At 42.3% G+C, this 20,201-nt stretch overlaps 1 protein-coding gene across 1 annotated transcript in view; it reads right to left on the reverse strand.

Annotated features, from left to right (window-relative positions):
• Window positions 1–14,130: 14,130 nt before the first annotated feature.
• The window catches only part of SH3GL2 (SH3 domain containing GRB2 like 2, endophilin A1), a gene marked incomplete at both ends in the record, with an annotated part of 111,850 nt that continues 105,779 nt past the window's right edge, over window positions 14,131–20,201 (reverse strand). The window contains 2 exons of the mRNA XM_083354615.1: window positions 14,131–14,333; window positions 15,314–15,438. Of these exons, the coding sequence (XP_083210741.1) occupies window positions 14,131–14,333; window positions 15,314–15,438 (328 nt within the window). The remainder of the gene's footprint in view (window positions 14,334–15,313; window positions 15,439–20,201) is intronic.

Here is a 20,201-nt window from a genome sequence, read left to right on the forward strand (position 1 = left end):
GGATTGGGAGTGGGAGGCACGGTTCTTCAGTGGTTCTCCTCCTATCTCCTGGGACGCTCGCAGTCGGTGTTGGCAGGGGGGCAGAGGTCGACCGCGAGGCCTCTCGCTTGTGGAGTTCCTCAGGGGTCGGTCCTCTCGCCCCTTCTGTTCAACATCTACATGAAACTGCTGGGTGAGATCATTCGTGGTTTTGGAGTTGGGTATCATCAGTATGCTGATGATACCCAACTTTTCATTTCGACCCCAAACCACCCCAGTGATGCCCTCGACGTGATGTCCCGGTGCCTGGAGGCGGTCCGGGTCTGGATGGGGAGGAACAGGCTTCGTCTCAACCCTGACAAGACGGAGTGGCTGTGCGTACCGGCATCTCGGGATATTCAGGATATCCCACCCCTCATTATGGGGGGTGAGTCATTATCTCCTGTAGATAGGGCTCGCAACTTGGGAGTCCTCCTAGATTCACAACTCTTCTTAGAAGACCATATCGTAGCTGTGACTAGGGGGGCTTTCGCCCAGGTTCACCTGGTGCGCCAGTTGCGGCCCTATCTAGACCGGGATGCCTTGCGCATGGTCACTCATGCGCTCGTGACCTCTCGTCTTGATTACTGCAACGCTCTCTACATGGGGCTACCCTTGAAGACCACTCGGAGGCTCCAACTGGTACAGAATGCAGCCGCGAGAGTTGTACTGGGGGTCTCCCGATACTCCCATGTCACACCTTTGCTCCGTGAGCTGCATTGGTTGCCAGTTGTCTTCCGGGTGAGGTTCAAGGTGTTGGTAATGACCTACAAAGCCCTCCATGGCATGGGTCCAGAATACCTTGGGGAGCACCTGCAGCCGGCGTCAACTTCCCTCCGCCCAGTACGCTCCCACAGAGAGGGCCTCCTCAGGGTGCCACCGGTCAAAGAATGCCGACTGGTGGCCCCCAGGGGGAGAGCGTTCTCTGTGGGTGCACCGGATTTATGGAACCATCTTCCGGTTGAGCTCCGGATGGCGCCCGATCTCTGCTCCTTCCGGCGCGATCTTAAAACCCATCTCTTTAAACAAGCGGGCCTGGCCTGATGGGACGGGGTGGGATTTTTATAAATGACTTCAATTTTAAATTTGTATTATTTATGGGCATTGTTTAATCATGTTTTAATAATTTTAATTTTTGTATCTAATTTTTATGTATTGCCCTGTTCACCGCCCTGAGTCTCTTGAGAGAAGGGCGGTATACAAATTAAATAAATAAATAAATAAATAAATAAATAAATAATGAGACCAAAGAAACTTCTTTAGTAAAAAGAAAAGCATGAAGAGAATTTGGAAAGTTTGTTTTGCTTTCTGAGCTAGGAGACTTGGCAAGCTCACCTGAGATATGAAAGCTGGTAACGCCAGAGCTGTTTCTTTATAGATACAGCCTATTTGTTCATTTCATTTGAGTTAATAGCTCACCTGTTGGGTATCTGAACCGCTTAGCTAAATATTATGACTTTAAAATATTACAAAAACCTCATGCTGCTATTCTCTTTGGATGTTACAGTCTCCTGTTAGAGAACTTCAACTTCTGCTTCCTACTTAATGATGCTCAATCGATCAGAATAGAGCTGGAAGGGACCTTGGAGGTCTTCTAGTCCAGCCCCCTGCTCAAGCAGGAGACGCTATACCATTTCAGACAAATGGCTGTCCAGTCTCTTCTTAACCTCCAGTGATGAAGCACCCACAACTTCTGAAGGCAAGTTGCTCCACTAGCTAATAGTTCTCACTGTTAGGAAGTTTCTCCTTAATTCCAGGTTGCTTTTCTCCTTGATTAGTTTCCATCCATTGTTTCTTGTCTTGGAGCTTTGGAAAATAAGCTGACCCCCTCTTCTTTGTGGCAGTTCCTCAAATACTGGAATACTGCTATTATGTCACCCCTAGTCCTTCATTTCTCTAGACTGGCCATACCAAATTCCTGCAACCGTGACCTCTAATTTCGGCTTCCTTTTTACCATTCCTTTTATATTCTCCCCTGAAATTCTCTTCCTCAGATGATTTAAAGCTGCTAAATTCTACTATCATGCTGTTGTAGGACCTGAACCCCTGAACTTCAGTGCCCTTAGGTAGATTTTCAAATGATTCTTTGAAAAATCATTTAAAAATTACTCCAGCTATTAAAAACAGGGTGGCGTCCAGCTCAGAAAGACTAGATTTTTCTAACTTCAAATATGTTTAATTATCTTGAGCCAAAGGGTGATGTTATAGCAAGAGAGATGACTAATATTGCCACAAGAATCAATATTATTTTCCATTTATCCCTAAATTAGTTGAATAATTTTATGAATAGGGGGAAGAGAAGGGTTGGATTCTGACGTTTGTGCATCTTGTAGTTGTTAGTTGCGAAGTCGTGTCCGACCCATCGCGACACCATGGACAACGTTCCTCCAGGCCTTCCTGTCCTCTACCATCTTCTGGAGTCCATTTAGGCTCACGCCTACTGCTTCAGTGACTCCGTCCAGCCACCTCATTCTCTGTCGTCCGCTTCTTCTCTTGCCCTCAACCTTTCCCAGCATTAAGCTCTTCTCCAGTGAGTCCTTGCTTCTCATTAGGTGGCCAAAGTATTTGAGTTTCAACTTCAGGATCTGGCCTTCTAAAGAGCAGTCAGGTTTGATCTCCTCTAGGACTGACTGTTTTGATCGCCTTGCAGTTTAGGGGACTCGCAGGAGTCTTCTCCGGCACCATAGTTCAAAGGCCTAAATTCTTTGGCATCTTACACAGAGATATACATACAGAAACAAAACAAAACAAAAATTCCTTTTTTCTTTTACACTCAGAAGTGAAATCAATTTATTTCTCAGGAAACTAATATATGATCCAACTGAGAAGGAAAAACTAGGTGAGCAGATGTGTGTTTTTCCAATAAGCATAGGTATAGTTGTAATACTGTAGAGTTATTTTGTGTGCTTCACACCTGGGTATATTTATAACCAACCATAGAACTAAAGCAAAGCAACAATTGCATGTATACCCTCAGGAGCAAAATACATCTTGCACACCACCTAAATCTCTGGCATATAGAAAAATAAATGAGGGAGAATAAGCTGAAGTGTATGGGGATAAGAGGAAAGGTGTGTTTCCCCCCCCCCCCCAATTCTAGGGGTAGATTTCAGGATTTGGCATTCATACAAGCCAGGGTGTGGACCTTGTATTAGATTCAGCATCCACACCAGACAGCCAAATAATATCAGTAGCAAGACAATCTTTTATCAGTTTTGGCTGTTAAATCAATTATTTTTATTTTTATTTTTTATTACATTTATATCCCGCCCTTCTCCGAAGACTCAGGGCGGCTTACAAGCTTAGCAGGGCGGCTTATACAAGCTTATATCACTAAAGAGCCACTCTGGTGAGATAGGCAGTGTAGAAATTTGATAAATAAATGAATAAAAATAAATAAATAATTTTGATTTTAAAATTCTGTTTTTGTATGCTGCCTTTAGAACTGCTAGAGGCCTAGACAGCGTATGCTTTTTCTTAAATACAGGCAGGGCTTTTTTTCCTCATAGAACGCTCAGAACGGAGTTCCGGCACCTTTTTTTGGATGGAACCTTGTAGGATAGGCAAGGCGGGTTGTATGACATGTGTGAGTTCCGGCACCTTTTTCTTTTACAAAAAAAGCACTGAATACAGGTATAAATTCATTGCTCGTGCTTGTAGGAAAAACAAAACAAAAAAACCCCTTTCTAATCTCTGTATATATCTATATTACTACAGAGTGCATGTGACAAAAAGTTATTTGGCAAAGCCCTGCAACCTGCATTATAATGTCAACCAAAGAATAAGATGTTCACGCATACCTGGCAGAACTGAATGATTTCAAAAGGAATGAAGGATAAGCAGCAGTTATTTTTTTTTCTTAGTGTGCTGTTGTGCCTTTAAGGCTCAGGTATACTGTGACATTTTGGGAATTGGGAATTACATTTTTGTCAAAAAAAAAACCAACCAAAAAACACCCCAGCCTGCACGGAGACAACTCCCAGGCTGATTCTGGCAAACAGTGCAGAAAAACTGTATTTTCTTCCTGAGGCAGGAAGACACACCCAAACTTCCTGCCAGAGTCACTTTTTGAGCTTTCAGGTCTACAAATGAGCCACACCTTTGGGGAGACGTCTGTTTGCCTGCCAGGAAAGATCAGACAGCCAAGATGTGAACTGTGAGAATGTATTTTGGTTCCCTGGGGCCCCTCTCTCTCTCTCCTCTCTCTCTCTCTCTCTCTCTCTCTCTCTCTCTCTCTCTCTCTCTCTCTCTCTCTCTCTCTCTCTCTCTCTCTCTCCTGAACCTAGACAGCACTTCTTAATTGACCTATCATTGAACCAAATCAATAAAACCCGCTTCTCAGAATCCGTGCCTTCGTGCATTGTAGTAGGTCTTCTGTGTAGTATTTTCTACACAGAGAGTGAACCTGTGGTGGCAACAGAGTTGGGAATCTGAATCAGGAGTGGGGAGGCTCAAGTTCAAATCCTGATTTGGCCACAGTATTCCTGGGCGTCTCTGAACAATCACCCTCTCTCTGCTGTGCCTACCTAATAGGATTGTTTTGCAAGGATCAAATGAGAGGTGCCTTGGGTTCTGGGAGGAAAGGCAGGATATAACCGGGATGCATGAGTGGGTGACTGCGGTATAAGGTATTGCCTTGCAATAAATTCCCCTTGTCAAAGCGATTGCCCATTTCTAATGTAAAGAACAAAAGTGGAAGCTACTTGTAACGCTTACATAAATCATACTTACCAACAATTCAGACGTTTCACTATTTCGGTGGTCAACACTGCAAATCGCTCTCCCTTCAGTGCTTCTTACCTTCCACTCACTGTTCTCACAGTATCTCCAAAGAGGTGCTTGGGAGAATATGGAAACACCACATCTTTAAAGCAGCTGCTTCACTTTATCGAGGAAAAGATATGCAGTAGCTGGGATAAAGCCTTTGAAACAGGTGTATATTCATGATCCGGCAGCACTTTTTTTGGAATCCAATCCGAAGCATGGCATAGCTCTGCTTAATACATGAGCCACAAGCAAGCGATAAGACATGTTTGCTGATAAATCAAGGGCTGTTATATGCCATGGCCTCACTTCACAGTCGATGTGCTATTTCAGGGCTTCTCATATCTCCAGCTCAGCTGGGAACTGACAGACTATAGTCTAAATCTTGCCTGACTCTCTGACCCATCCTTCTCAAAGCTTTCAGCTGGAAATTGTTCCTCTTGTTGATGTTCCTCACTTGAAGTTGTCATTTCAAGAGAAAGGTGAGAGCCAGAAAAAGCTTTTTTTTTTACAGATTTTTGTTCTCTTCTCAGTTTCCCCAACAGGAAACGAAAGGGAGGTGTGACACTGATTCATAGAAACTGTTGCTAGAGGTCACAGCTTTGGAACACAAGCTCTTGATATGGCACAGCTTCAACAAGTATGTTTTTAAAAGGCCAAATTCTCATTCCTAAGGTCCAATAGATCCCTTCATCATCAGCTAACACCAGTTCGTGGGAAAGCAGGGGAGGTTGCAAATGGTGACCACAGGGCACTGCAACCGGACGTGTAAATCAGTAGGCAAACTTTTGTCCAATTAGTTCCCAAGCAATTTAATCGTTTGCTGAGATGGCCAGAACTCTGAGGACTGGTCATAATCACTATTCGTTCAGCACAATTATAACTTTGAATGGTTGCCAAATGAATGGTTGTGGGTTAAGGATTACCTGTACATTCTACCATTTTTTTTTAGTCTTTTCGATTCAACCTGTACCTCCACTTTTGTGAATGTATGTATAAACTCCATTCCACAATAACAAACCACCTTTATTTATAGCCGCCCTGAGTCTTTGGAGAAGGGCGGGATATAAATGGAATTAAAATAAAATAAATAAAAAAATAAAATAAAAAAATTATTCATATCTCTTGGAAATTTCTCCCTTTGTCTTAGTTTCAAACACACAACGTATCATTCTGAATTTTAATTTTAATTTCATCTAATATAAGTTAATTATTTATTGATTTATGGCTTTAGTCAATCAAGGTTTTCCAATGATACTTTTTAAGACAATAGGAAAGTGTAGAATAAGTTACCCATACAACTTGCAGCATTCCTATTACTGTAATGCTAAGAATGCAACACTAATCAGTTTAGACACTTTTGATCAATATATCCCAAGCACAGCTATAAAACTAGATTGCAGCAATTTTGTAAAATTACTGTTGGTTTAATAAATGCATTTTGTCTATGAATTTGGGGTGCCTATTTCAGTATTGTAGCAATACAGCCACAGGTCCTTTTTCAGGTGCCTTTCGTAAAGATCTAACCCAGGCTGACTTGAGCTGCCTTATACGCTATGAGGATCAGACTAATACGCTACATTCTGTTACCTGTTTAACATTTCCCAGTCTCCTTTGTGACTTCTGTCTTAATTTTCAACTGACAGACTGCAACAAACAGATTTCAGTTAGTTTCCTCTTGATATTATACAGCTGTCTCAAGCACAAATGTCAGCGAAACCTGTTCTCTGGTCAGTAATCCACAGCACAAAGCTGCAAAAAGGAAATTATATCCTTTGGCTTTGGAAACTGTTAACTATCTTAAAATGTCAGAGGGCCCCCTACTGCTTAATAATATAGCACTTGCAGACCATTTAAGTGAAGAATCTGGGGAGAAAAGTGAACGGAGTCCTGAATGCTAGTGCTAACCCCCATTTTAAAGTATGATCAGAGTATCATCACTCTAGCACTCAAGGTTTAGTTCACTTTTTAGCCATACAGTTCAAACACATCTCGCCCATAAATGGGATGAAGGGAATGCAAGCATATCAGTTAGGAGTTATTTTTAAGGCTTTCATGCATTTAAAAAAACTGCTAATTGTTTTGAAACATTAGGGTGTTTTTTATGAATAAATGAATTTCCTTATTAAAGCCAAATACTGCTAATTTAGAATAACCAACAGGCATTAAATGTCTGAATAATAATATACAATGCACACATATCATGTAACGGTTAAGAACATGAGAATATAAAATGGCTTATGAGACAGTTCTGTGTCACAAGACTTCACATTATTTGGTGGTGCATCCAGTAAAGCTGCTGTACAGATTAGTTTTACCTGAAAGCTGTAGCAGGTCTCCTGGTCAAGTAAAAGGAGAAGCAGAAATTCATGTGGATGTCCAGGAAATATGGTTGTCTAATAACCCAAGAGGTTTGGTCCACAATATGCAATATATCATAGGTATAAGTAGTTCTGGACCTATGATTGTAACTGAGCCCACAATAACTTTTGTTAAGTAGTCAACATGCACCTAGATTCAATTTTATGACTTTTTTTGCAACAGTCATTAAGTAAACACGGTAGTTATAAAGTGAATATGAAGGTAAGATTCATATTATGATTGTAACAGGGAAAACACTTATAATTTCAGTACTGTAGGCAGTGATACGAAGAATTAAGGGAAAACAATTGAATTATTTCAAAGCCATACCATAAAAATATTTTATTATGTAGGGACAATCAATCCCTAGTCTGTAAATAGGGGACATAAGAAAAAGAACAAATAACTCCTGTGTTTCTATCCTAGCTGGTACAAAACAAATAGAAATTTCTTCCACACAATCTACTTTATCTCCAGTAACCCCCAAAGGGAAAATGTAATTATAAAAGGATAAAGAAATAAAAGTATTGATTTAAAAAAGCTTACTTATTCACTGAACACATACATTGTGCTAATGGTGTGTTTTTGGTTAAGTGTGTGGGTATAACCCAATTATTGTGATTGACTCATTATGGCTGAGTGCAATGTGAGAGAAAAAAAACTGTGACACAATCAACAAACAATGTTTTAAAACTGTTGCATAGTGGCCCCTGTGGTCCTCTGCCTTGTATGTGAACTCATCTTTACAAAATTAACCACGTTTTATAAAAGCAGTGAACTATTAGCCTAATTTGAAAAAAGTGTTCCTATTGGATTTTCAGGATTGGGTCATTCAAAGCTGAGAAAATTTTTGATTAAGCTTCACGTTGCACTTCCTTTTCTTTTCCAAAAGCCTCTCCTTGCTTTAACGTCCTCAGGGAGTGAACATGATTTTCACGGCAATCCAAAACCCCCAAAATAAAAGTCAGCAACTCATACTGTAGACGTAGCATAAATGACAAAGCCAAAGGAAGGTCCACCAGCCAATCAGCTTGCCATCTCAATACAGCCCTAGACTAATATATGGAACTTTTCAGAATTCCTACATGTGCCAGACAGTAACACCACAATAAACCTCTGGACTTTCCCTTACGTAGGCCCAGGCCATTGCCAAGCTTCTGTCAATCCCGATTCCTTCTCTTGACTGAAGCGTAGCTGGCTTGCCCACCATTGCAAACAAGGAACAGCTGGATATGCCTTTCATACAAATAATCACTTTACAATTTATAGCTATTCCCAGACTTGAAAGATGTAGGAATAAAATCTGCTGTTTTGATTGCCCGGCAGCTTCCCAGGTTGTATAAATTAGGCAGCCTTCATGCAGCTACTCCTACCATAAGTAATTTACCTCTACAAATACAGACTACAGTGAGGGCTGATAGGCTAGGACTACCTTGCCTATCTTTCACTCTATAGCTCAAAGCCAACAAGAGGAAATAAAGAATATTAGTTTTTTTTCTATGCGGATATCTAGCTACATTTGAACAAAACATTTAGTGATTAATTGATATTTTTACTCTATAGTAAAGGTAAAGGTAAAGGTTCCCCCGCACATGCGTGCCAGTCGTTTCCGACTCTAGGGGCCGGTGCTCATCTCCGTTTCAAAGCCGAAGAGCCAGCGCTTGTCCGAGGACGTCTCCGTGGTCATGTGGCCGGCATGGCAAGATGCCAAAGGCGCACGGAACGCTGTTACCTTCCCACCGTAGTGGTCCCTATTTTTCTACTTGCATTTTTAGGTGCTTTCAAACTGCTAGGTTGGCAGAAGCTGGGACGAGTAACAGGCGCTCACTCTGCTATGCGGTACTCGGGATTCGACCCGCCAAACTGCCGACCTTCTGATCGACAAGCTCAGCGTCCTAACCCACTGAGCCACCGCATCCCACTATTTTTACTCTATAGAGTAAGTCAAACCAAACTTACATGGTTAAGTTACAGTGCAAGGGGGTATACAAATGCCCCAAATTAGATTAAGTAATTACAGGTAAGTACAGGTAGTCCTCATTTTACAACAGTTTGTTTAGTGACCATTCAAAGTTACAATGGCCCTGGAAAAAGTGACTTATGACCATTTTTTACATTTACAACCATTGCAGCATCCCCCATGGTCATGTGTTCAAAATGCTGATGCTTGGCAACTGACTCATATTTATGAGGAGCACAGTATCCTGGGGTCATGTGATCCTGGGGTCATGCGATCACCTTTTGCGACTTTTGACAAGCAGAGTCAATGGGGAAGCCAGATGTCTTACTAACTGAACTACAATGATTCACTTAACAACTGTGGTAAGAAAGGTCATAAAATGGGGCAAAATTCACTTAACAAACAGCAATGGAAATTTTGGGCTCAATTCTGGTCATAAAATGAAGACTACCTGTAAACCTAATTTTGCCCTGTTACACAAATATCATTATTCTTACATTTCCTGTAAGTTAATGATGAAATAAGAAAGAACATCATAGATCCCGCCTCACATGTTCCTTTTTTAAAATAGAAAACAGCCTCTTGTTACAATATTTCAACTTGGAATAAATTATACTTTGTTAGTGAGATCCATAAATCAACCAATAGCTGTTTTACTTGTTTGGTATGAATGACACAGAGACATTTTGGGAGTTATAAAGACAGTATTATGTGGTTGGGATTCTAAATTGTCCTGTGCCTACAGATTACAGTAACCATAAATCTTTATGATGAATGATACTTCTTTATTTCACAAAGCTGGTTTTAGATTACAAAAACTCACTTTTGTCCTTTATTTTGGTCATTTAACTTTTACCATACAAACACTACCACTTAATGCAGTCTTTCTCAGTCATGGGGAAAATATGGAAATTGAATTGTCTTTTTAAAATAAATTTACATATGCAGTTTCATTTTAGATACTTTCATTCAAGTAAGATTTCTTTGTGGTTTTGCTCTGGAATTTTCCTTTGCAAAGCAAAGTTATCAACACAGGAATTAATTTTTTTGTTCTCTTTCAGATTTGCCCCTTTGGAGTCCCCCCCCCCCCGCAAGAAATATGCTCACTATACTATAGAGTAGGGGCCTTCAAATTTGGCCCTTTTATGACTTGCAGACTTCAGCTCCCAGAATTCCTCAGCCAGGCATGCCTGGCTGAGGAATTCTGGGAGTTGAAGTCCGCAAGTCATAAAAGGGCCACGTTTGAAGACCCCTGCTATACAGGCACCTGAAAAGTTGCTTAAGATGGCCTGATAGGTAAAACTCTATTAGCTGGCAGAAGGAGATTGTAGATGGGCATAGAAGACTGGATGTCTGTATGCTGAGTAGATCAACTGCTAAATGAAGGCAACAGAGGAATAGACTCCTCAGATCCTGACTGCAATATTATGCAGTCCAAAAACTTTTTAGTCTTCTTCTCACAAAACGCTTATTGCACTCAGCCACTTGCTCAGCTAAATCATGTTAGTGGCAGTTTTAGTATACAGTCTGACTAAATGGGATTTAAAATCATGATTTGGGATCACAGAAATCCACTCATTCTACAAGAGGCCTGTCAGGGCTTCCTAAAGACCTCTAGCCTCTTGGCCTGACTTAGCAGCAGCAGTCAATCAGGATTTAGGACAGAGTCATGTGTTTGGCTGCTCTATCTTCTCCAGCTCTGTCTCTTGGAGGACTGACTGCCACACAAAGCAATTGGACTTTCATGTTCTGCAAACAAGGCTGAAGTTAGTTTAGTTTAGTACTCTGTTTTAGAAAATGTATCTCTCAATCAGTCATGAACTTTAAATGGGCAGCCACATACATTGGAATAACTACTTCAAACGTCTGCTGACTGCTGCTCTAGGGAGGCATGGATATAACATTTTAAGAAGCATTTTGGAAAAACCGAATATGAGTCTGAATGATTGACGATTGAGAACTTGTCATTTGATAGCAGAAAGCATGTTGCCTCAATCACAGGTAAATACAAGCTTATCTCAGCGAGCAGTGAGAGAGTCCCATCAGCACAGTGTCTTGAAAGAACTGAAATTTGATAAACGTTGGCCATAAAATTAGTAGATAGTCCTCAACATACGACCATAATTGAGCCCTAAAGGCAGTTGTTAAGTGAATTTTGCCTCATTTTACAATCTTTCTCGCCACAGTTATTAAATGAACTACTGCAATTGTTAAGTTAGTAATATGGTTGTTAAGTGAATCTGGCTTTCCCTTCGTTTGTCAGAAGGTTTCAAAAACATGACAATCCCCCCCATAGTAGGCATAATTGCTATATTAACTTCCATATCAGAGGCTAATTGCCATTGCCTCTCGGTATCGGTTCCTGGGAAGATAAGTGGAAGGTTGAGATTATACTATCTGGCATTTGCGATTTCTCCATCACGCTTGCTTACAGGATGAATAATAGAATAACAGAGGTGGAAGGGACCTTGAAGGTCTTCTAGTCTAGTCCAACCCCCTGCTCAGGCAGGAAACCCTACCATTTCAGACAAATGGCTGTCCAGTCACTTCTTAAAAACTTCCAGTGTTGGAGAATTCACAACTTCTGGAGGCAGGTCGTTCCCACTGATTAATTGTTCTAATTGTCTGGAAATTTCTTTGTTCTAGGTTGATTCTCTCCTTGATTATTTTGTGTCCATTGCTTCTCATCCTGCCTTCAGGTGCGTGAGATAGGATTTTGGCCCTATATAGCCCAGCTCTTCTGAAATCCTTAAAGTCTCTATTAAATTAGCAGCAGCTGAGCCAAATAAACACTTGAGATCAGTTCTTTCAAAACTGAGGGTACTCTAGTGACTAAAAACCTTCACAGAGAGACATTTGCTTTTTAATTAACGCTTCAAGAAAACTTGAGGGGACCTTGGTGCTCTCTGAGCTTGTTTTCTTGCAGACGTTTCATTATCCAAACTAGGTAACATTGTCGGTGCTAGTCATGGGTTGCTAATGAAACGAGACGTCTGCAAGAAAACAGGCAAGCTCAGAGAGCACCAAGGACCCCTCATGTCAACCCTGAACTACAAATATCTTCCTTTATTAAAGAAAACTGCCATCCATCCCCCAGCTTTCCTATGTCTGTGTACAACTGGTGCCCCTGGCCTCCCCAACTGTCAGCACCCCCCTTCCATCCTCCCCCTTCCATTAACATCCCCCCACACTGCTTACCTGGAGGCCTGCCCTTCCTGCCTCTTGGGATTTACCATGGCAATGAGGACTGCCAGGATTGTCATTGCTAACGTGTGGTCACATGATATCACACTTTAGGACCACGTCACTTAGCAATGACAGTCCCGGTCCCCATGGCCCTCATAACCCAAAGACTACTTATTGTATCTTGGATAGGAAACTGCAGCTGCCTGGTATTATTAAATGCAAATATTACTGAAGAAAATGCAAACGTAACCATTGTGGCTTGTCAATCAGCATTTTTATTTGAAAGAACAACACTGTTCATGGTAGTTTATACATGAAAAGCAAAAAGGACTGCCTTCATTTCACATGGTCCAATACTGAAGTGGCACATCTGAAGCAGCACAGATTAGGTTTATATACAGATTTATATAGAGAAACAGAATTCTGGGCAATTCAAATAAAACAACAATGAACCAGCTAGACAACACTTTACACCCCAACTGGAGGAAGTGGCACATAAATGTATAGAGGACAGCATGGAGAGAAAAATAATTGAAATGTGTTTGTGTATGTAACTGTGTCACTGTAATTCCCATGCACAACAAAAATCTTATTATTTAGTCCTCACTGAGGGCAGAATATAGACAAATGATGTTCAAAGAACACAAAGTAGGTGAAATAAAACTACACGGTGTATGTTTTTTACTACTGTTAGTAAATATATAGAATAAAGGGCTCATGACATTTTAAAATTATACTTTTTGTGCCTAGATTTTACACAAAGTAGAACAGTTGAATGTTGTTTTTAAAATATTTTTCCCAAGTATGATTGATTTCTGCTGGCATTGTGCTTTTAATATTTTAAGCTTTCTAAGCAAGCACGTAGGGTATCCTCCAATGTTAATCTTCCCTGCCTTAACTTTTGGATGCTATTTGGATGCCTTAAGTAACCTGGATATTGAACAGCTCTTGAATTAACAAACTAAAATGGGGCTGGCAGACTAAAAGGTTTAGTATTATTACTATTATTTTAACTAGAATCCCAAATTCACCAACCAGAGCCAGGTAGAGCTAACATTTAGAATTTTAAAAAACAAGGACCACACTAAGCCTTTCACTTTAAAATGACAGCTAAGTACCCTCAATTCTCCTCACGTCAGCAACTTTTAGGCAGAATTTTGTTGTTGCCAGGTGTTAAAAAATTGTAAATTAAAACACAATCGTCTGCACAAAAATGTACTAATAGATTCCTAGGTATCTTCTGCCACACCTGGAATATAGCAAGTACAGAGCAGTGGTGGCTGATGTGTAAAGCAACTGGAATATACACTTCGCAGTTTTCTCCAGCACTCAATCATTTCTGAGATAAGACAACACGGAAAAGCCGGTTAGTGATACTTAGGCCTGCATGAACCACACTGTTTGGATAGGGAAAGATGGAATGCCCACGGACATTTCCCCCCCCCTTCTTTGTAGAAAGAGAAGAAAATAATGATAGAATGGTGATATGCTTTATCTTCAGCTGCTTTCTTTCCACAATGTTAAAACCGAGTTACACCATTAATTGCCACACTCTCTCACCCCCAACACTGCTTAGACAGCTCTGTAGCAACCAAAGGAATAATCTGGACATCCCATGTGTCCGGCTGCAATGCCTTAAGAAAATATCACGCTCTGAAGCAGGGTGACCCCCAAATCAAATATTATCTGAGGGGGGCGATGCGTTTGTACTTGTGATGTGGAATAAGCAGCCATTTCATTGATTGATTTCTTAATTTTTCAAAAGCAGTGGTACCAACAAATTACTTTTTTCTTTTCTTTTTTAGGAGAAACAGTAATTCCGATAGGATGGATGGGCCACTCTAATGGGGCAAAGGAACAAGAATTTCCACATAGTTGATGGGGAAGAAGCCAGACTGGCCCTGAAGCATCCCTTCATACCAGTTATCATCAATCTGGTTAGTGAGGGTGATGATGTCGCCTTCTTTAAAACCAAGCTCCCCTTCATTTTCAGGGTCAAAGTCATACAGAGCTCGACAACATGGCTGATCCATAGCAGCGCCACCTGGGTGGAAAGAAAAAAAGATAAGAAACACCTTACTAAAGGCAGCTATGAGACACAGTGCTGCATAGTGAATGGGTAATAAATACAACAGGTAATAGAGTCATCATGATTAGGTACCTATGATTGTGGAATGTTAAATGTCTGGTTTATGCTTACATCAGCACTAGGGGAAGAGTTCATTCTTCCAGATGTTTCACTATATCTTATTATTATAATAATGACCCACCAATGGTGCCAGTGAAGCTCCGCCTCAGCCCTCTGTTTTCCCTTGGTCTGAAAACCCCGGTTCCACGAATTAAGTCCTGGCTGACCCATGAGGCAGAGAGGGTAGTAACAATACCCCACATAAATACCAAGTTTGCAATGCATGCCCAGAATTTCAAAAACCAAAGCAGGGTCCAAGAGTCTGAAGTCAGAGACCCAAGTCCAAAGTCCACAAGCGAAGAGCCAAGAAACAACGATCTGAGAGTCACTGGGCAGTATTCACGAAAGCCGGGAAGGTGCATATCAAAGTACACAAGTGTTCCGGACAAATACATCTTCCCCCAGTGTCTGGTTAACTCATCCTTCCTCAAGTGTTCCTTGTGAGGAGCGGGGGGGGGGGGCAGGGCTGCTTCCTTGCGAGCAGCCTCACTGACCTCCTTTATGCCTCCTCTACTCTGCTCTCTTCATCCACGGATCAGGCAGGGGAGGCAGTTGTGCCTTGTCAGAGGAGGTCTGGAGCTTGTCATCTCTGCTGGCCCTCTGCAGCTGATCCACTCCCGCAGGCGGCTACTCACCCAGTCAGCTGCCAGTCAGCCCTGGGACTGCCTCGTTCTCATTTCCTGGACTCTACACTTGTTCAGACAGACCATGCCATCCCACATCAGACAGTCCCGGTTCCAACTCCTCTTCCTCTGAACCAGGATCCAACGAAGCCATAACAAGTACAGAAGTTTTCTTTTACATTTCTTTTTCATCTCCTCTTTTCCCATTCTTACCTGAAGGCTTAGGAGTAGTAGCATTAGAGAGCCCTCCATTGTGCTGATTATTGTCACTTAATTCCAAGGTCATACGGGGCTTTGGCTGATATTCTCTTCTGGGCTGAACTGACGTTTCTTTTATTCTGTTAGAAAATGAGCAGTTACTAATTTGAACTAGTAACTGGAAACAAAGCAATTCCAATCCACTAAGACCAATTAAGGAAAAGTGGTGGGGGTTGTTTTGCATTTTCATAACCAGCAAGTCTTCAGACATGGCATTAAGTATACCTCCTACTACATGGTGTAAACCTTTGCCTGATTATTGAACACAGCCATCGTCATTCTTTTGGCCCTACAAATCATAATGGTCTGCCACAAAAATAGAATGCATAAATTGTACAAATATGTCAAGTCAGTATTTGATTCATATTCAAAGGATTCTCCTGGACATTTTGACAAAGGAAAAGTTAGTTTAGGCTTCTATTTTGAACTATCTATTCACCAGGTCAATATATGCTTTGAATTTGATATGAATGCCAGTCTTATATATTAAATTTATTTCAGTGCATATAGAAGATATCTTACAGGTTCTCCTTAACTATGAAGAATGAATGAAATACATTAATGAGGTATTATACTATGCCTTGGAAGCTGGGACTGAAGCTGATTCCATTTGTTTGTTGAGACCATTGCGTGCTGGTAAACAAGAGGCAGGGTCATAAACATTTCCTATATAGAATCAGATTGGACTTTATTCACTTTATTTACTTCTCAGCCCTACAAATATATTTATCTCCTGACTACCCAAAAATTCCAGATCTGAGATATAAGGGTAAGACTTTCTTATTTGCACTGTTCAGCTGGTTCTCTGCTTAAGAGAACCTTAGGCTACACTTCGGCTACCTTACTCCTAAAATACCATAGATAATTACTGTCACTGCGTTTTTTTCTGTTTGTCAGCTACACACGTCTCACTCTGTTCTTCTGCCAGCTGCATTGTAATCTTATCATTGTAACCAGGGTGATTGTCACATGTCCAGCCATGTTTTGGTTTCAATCTGTTTTTACTATTAAGTGCGCATGTCCAAACAAAACTTTCTCACTCTACTTTTTTCCCCTCTCTGTGCTGTCTGGTGAGACCATGTAGTCAGTTCGGAGTTTTTCTTTGTTTTCTGATTAAAGTTTTATTACAGTAGAATATGCTTCGGGTTTTCTTTATTTTACCTGATGTGCACCATGCGTCAAATGAACCACGGTTCATCGCCCTCTGATAGGGAGGTTTTGATTTACCCCCCTGACAATTGCATTTTAAGATAGCACAGCAATTTCCTGACTGCAATTCCTTCAGGTTTAATATTCTTTGACAAAGGGATTTTCCCATTTATTTTACTATAATTGAAAAAACAGGTCTGAAAAAAAAGTTACTGTTGATTTCCTTAGAGAATCCCAAAGAATCTATCTCTAACATCAGTTTTCGGGCCTTACTCCAGGGAAGACCTAATCCTAACCCAAACACTAAACATAAATCTAACACTAACCCTAGTTTTATATTCACTGGCAATGGGATTTTCCCATGTTTTTCATTGTGTCCACAACAAAGTTGGAACGAAGAGATGTCACCATCACTTTCCCTACAGAATCTCTAAGAATCAGTTTTCATCCCTGACTCCAAGGACAACTAAAGCTAACCCTATCCCTAACATTATCTCCAGTTAAATTTGGAAATGAGATTCTATACAGGAAATGTGTCAATGCTGCAAACATTGACATGTTTTTGCACTGACAATATAAGAGGCAGCCTTTCGCTTTAACTGTTTGGCTTTGAATCACTAAAGCGCAGGAGGGATTCAACCCAGACATTTTAAGAAGATAAGAAATAGTGCGCTTCAAGGGAAGTGAAACTTTGTGTGTTAAATTAATTGATGAATGTGATTCATGAAGTGTAATTAAGGGAGGGAGATTCTGTAGGATATGATGTGTCAAGGGGACGAGAATTCTGATTCTGGCATCCATCCATGAGTACCGATGCTCCGTTCTGCTCATTATAGACTTTTTTAGAATAAATAATCATGCAGTGCTCTTTGATGTGTCTCTTAATCAGAACATGCCAGAATCTACTTTCTTTCAAGCATCATGGGGAGTCCTGAGCCCCGCCGCTGTCTCTAGCAAGGGACAGAAGCTGGCAAAGATTCAGGGAAGAATCTCCATCATGGGGAGAGGAAGCCTGGCAACTGGCAAAACCTCAGAGGAGGGACTAATGGACGGCTTGCTGTAGGAAGATGAGTTTGGGCAGATCTCCAACCCTCAGTAGCTAAGTGAGCCTATCTGGTCATCAGGCTGGAACCACTCCAGCGGAGACTACAGATGCCTTGAGACTGCACTGCCAGTCTTCAAAAGCAGAATGGTGGAGAGCTACCAGACCATCTGCCACTGAGAATTTGGGTGAGTGGAAAATCCTGTCTGCAGACCAGACAGCTTACCAGCCCCAGTAGTCCCCTGCGAGGCCCTCCAGACCCACAGAGAGAGAAGACCCCAGCCTGGGGCCTCTGCAGCAATGGGAGGTTGGGGAACCCCTACAAGTGAAAGGCCAGCAACCTCTGAGCTTGCCACAGCTAATAGAGGCCTTGCAACAGCTGGGGGTGGTGCAGAAGCCTGGAGATCAGAAGCTGGTGGGAGGACAACAACAGCAAGGGTGGCAGCAGCAGGGCCCAAATGTGCAACCCCTGAACATACAGCAGGACCAGGGGGGCCAGCAGTAGTGGGGGCCCAATCAACAACCAGGATGGGGCCAGCAGCAACTGGAGACACAACAACAGCAGTGGGGGCCCCAGCAACCATTGAACCAACAACCAGGGTGGGGCCAGCAGCATTGGGGGGCCCAGCAACCAATGATGAGCCCACCCTTCAGAGGAACCTTCGATGGGGACTCAGAGAAACTGATTTTCTTCCTCAACCAAGTACACTCTCACTTGAATCTCTGGGCCCATCTCTACCCGTACCCAGGTGCTATGGTCGATGTGATTGCGTCCAGCCTAGAGGGAGAAGCGTCCGAATGGTTGAACAATATATAACGAGCAATCCCCTGAATTGGAGGGCCCCCACCTTTTCCTCATAGGGCTGAGGGAAAGATTTGAGGACACATCCATTGCCCTCAAAGCGGAAGAACAAATCCACAAGATAAAGCAAGCTGGCCGGCCTGCCCTGGAGTACGTGCGGGAGTATCAAAAGATGGCCTGTTGGATAGAGAGATGGCCTGAGCAATCCATAATTTATCTTTTTAGAGAAGGGTTAGATGACCACCTTTCTCAGGCATGTATCTACCGAGCTGTGCCTGACTAGCTGCAGGAATGGTACCAGGCAGTGGTGAAATTAGATGTTCAGTTCGCCCGCTATAAGAATCCTCTCCTACCTGAAGCCAAGCCGAGGTCATAACAACCCGAATGGCAATCACCCCACAAAAATCTCCAGCTACTGTGATGGCTGAAAGACCCAGGCCAGCTGTAGGCCCGGCAATTAAGTGTTTCTAGTGCGGACAGCAGGGACATTGAGCAGCAAAATGCCCAGTCCCCTTCCAACAACAGCAGAACAGAACAGGACCAGCAGTCAGAAAAAGACCTGCACAGCGGCTAATGGGAGATAAATCCAACCAGATGACACAGGAACCTGTTGCCCAGGTCACATCCCCCACACAGAAGGACGCTGGAACTCAGGCTGAATCCATCCCCGTTCTACCCTCTTTCGACAGCGACGACAGAATGACCCGATGGTGAGCCAACACGTCCCACCTTTTTTTACTACCTGCCAAGCTCATAATCCCTAAGTTGGGTACGCAGGTAGATTTAAAGGTGCTGGTTGATTCTGGATGCTCCCGAAGCATCATTAGCTTGCCATTTGCCATGAAATTGGGCATACGAGCAAAACTGCTCTCCAAACCTGTGAGGTTCGAGCAAGCCGATGGCTCCTTGATGGGAGGGACTTTAGTCATGCAATTAATGGAGCCCCTACACTTAGAAATAGGTGAGCACTGGGAATTTATTCGCTTCCTGGTGGCCCCAAAAATGACTGGGACTGTGATCTTAGGATTAGCCTGGTTTGACAAATGGAAGCCGTTTATCTGGTGGGAAAAAGGAATGAGAAATGTGAGACTACCTATAGGGCCCGATCCCCCCATTGATTCAACAGATGTTACAGGGAATTTTAGCCCACCCAATGAGCGAGCGCACATGGCTGCCTCATGGCCACCAGGCGAATTGCTCATCCCCAGCGAGTACCAGGACCTAGCGGAGGCATTTAGTGAGAAAGAATGCGATACCTTACCTCCTCACCGGCCCAATGATTGTTCCATTGAACTGTTGCCGGGGGCCAAACTTCCACGACCAAGAATGTACACTATGTCCCCCCCTGAAATGGAGGAGATGCAGCGATATGCGGATACAAACCTAGCGAGGGGATTCATTGAACGGCCCAAGTCTACTGTGGGAGCCCCTGTGTTGTTCAAAGAAAATAAAGATGGGTCTCTTCGTCTCTGCGTAGACTATAAAGGCCTTAATGCTGTGAGTGTGGAAAATAAATACCCTCTCCCCCTCCTGAAAGACTTACTAACCCACCTGGCGAAGGGGAGTGTCTTCACTAAGTTAGACCTGAGAGAAGCATATTAGCGTGTGAGAATAAAGAAGGGGGATGAGTGGAAAACGGCCTTCAACTGCCCCTTGGGAAGCTACCAATTCAAAGTCATGCCATTTGGACTTCAGGGTGCCCCAGCCGTATTTATGCAGTTGATTAATGAGGTCCTACATGATCATTTATACAAAGGGGTTCTGGTGTATTTTGATGACATTCTGATATACAGTACGAATATGACTGACCACATAAAACTGGTCAGAGAAGTGTTAAAGAAACTATTGAA

Source organism: Vipera ursinii (genome assembly GCF_947247035.1).
Source record: "Vipera ursinii genome assembly, chromosome: 2".
NCBI classification, from domain to species: Eukaryota; Metazoa; Chordata; class Lepidosauria; order Squamata; family Viperidae; genus Vipera; species Vipera ursinii.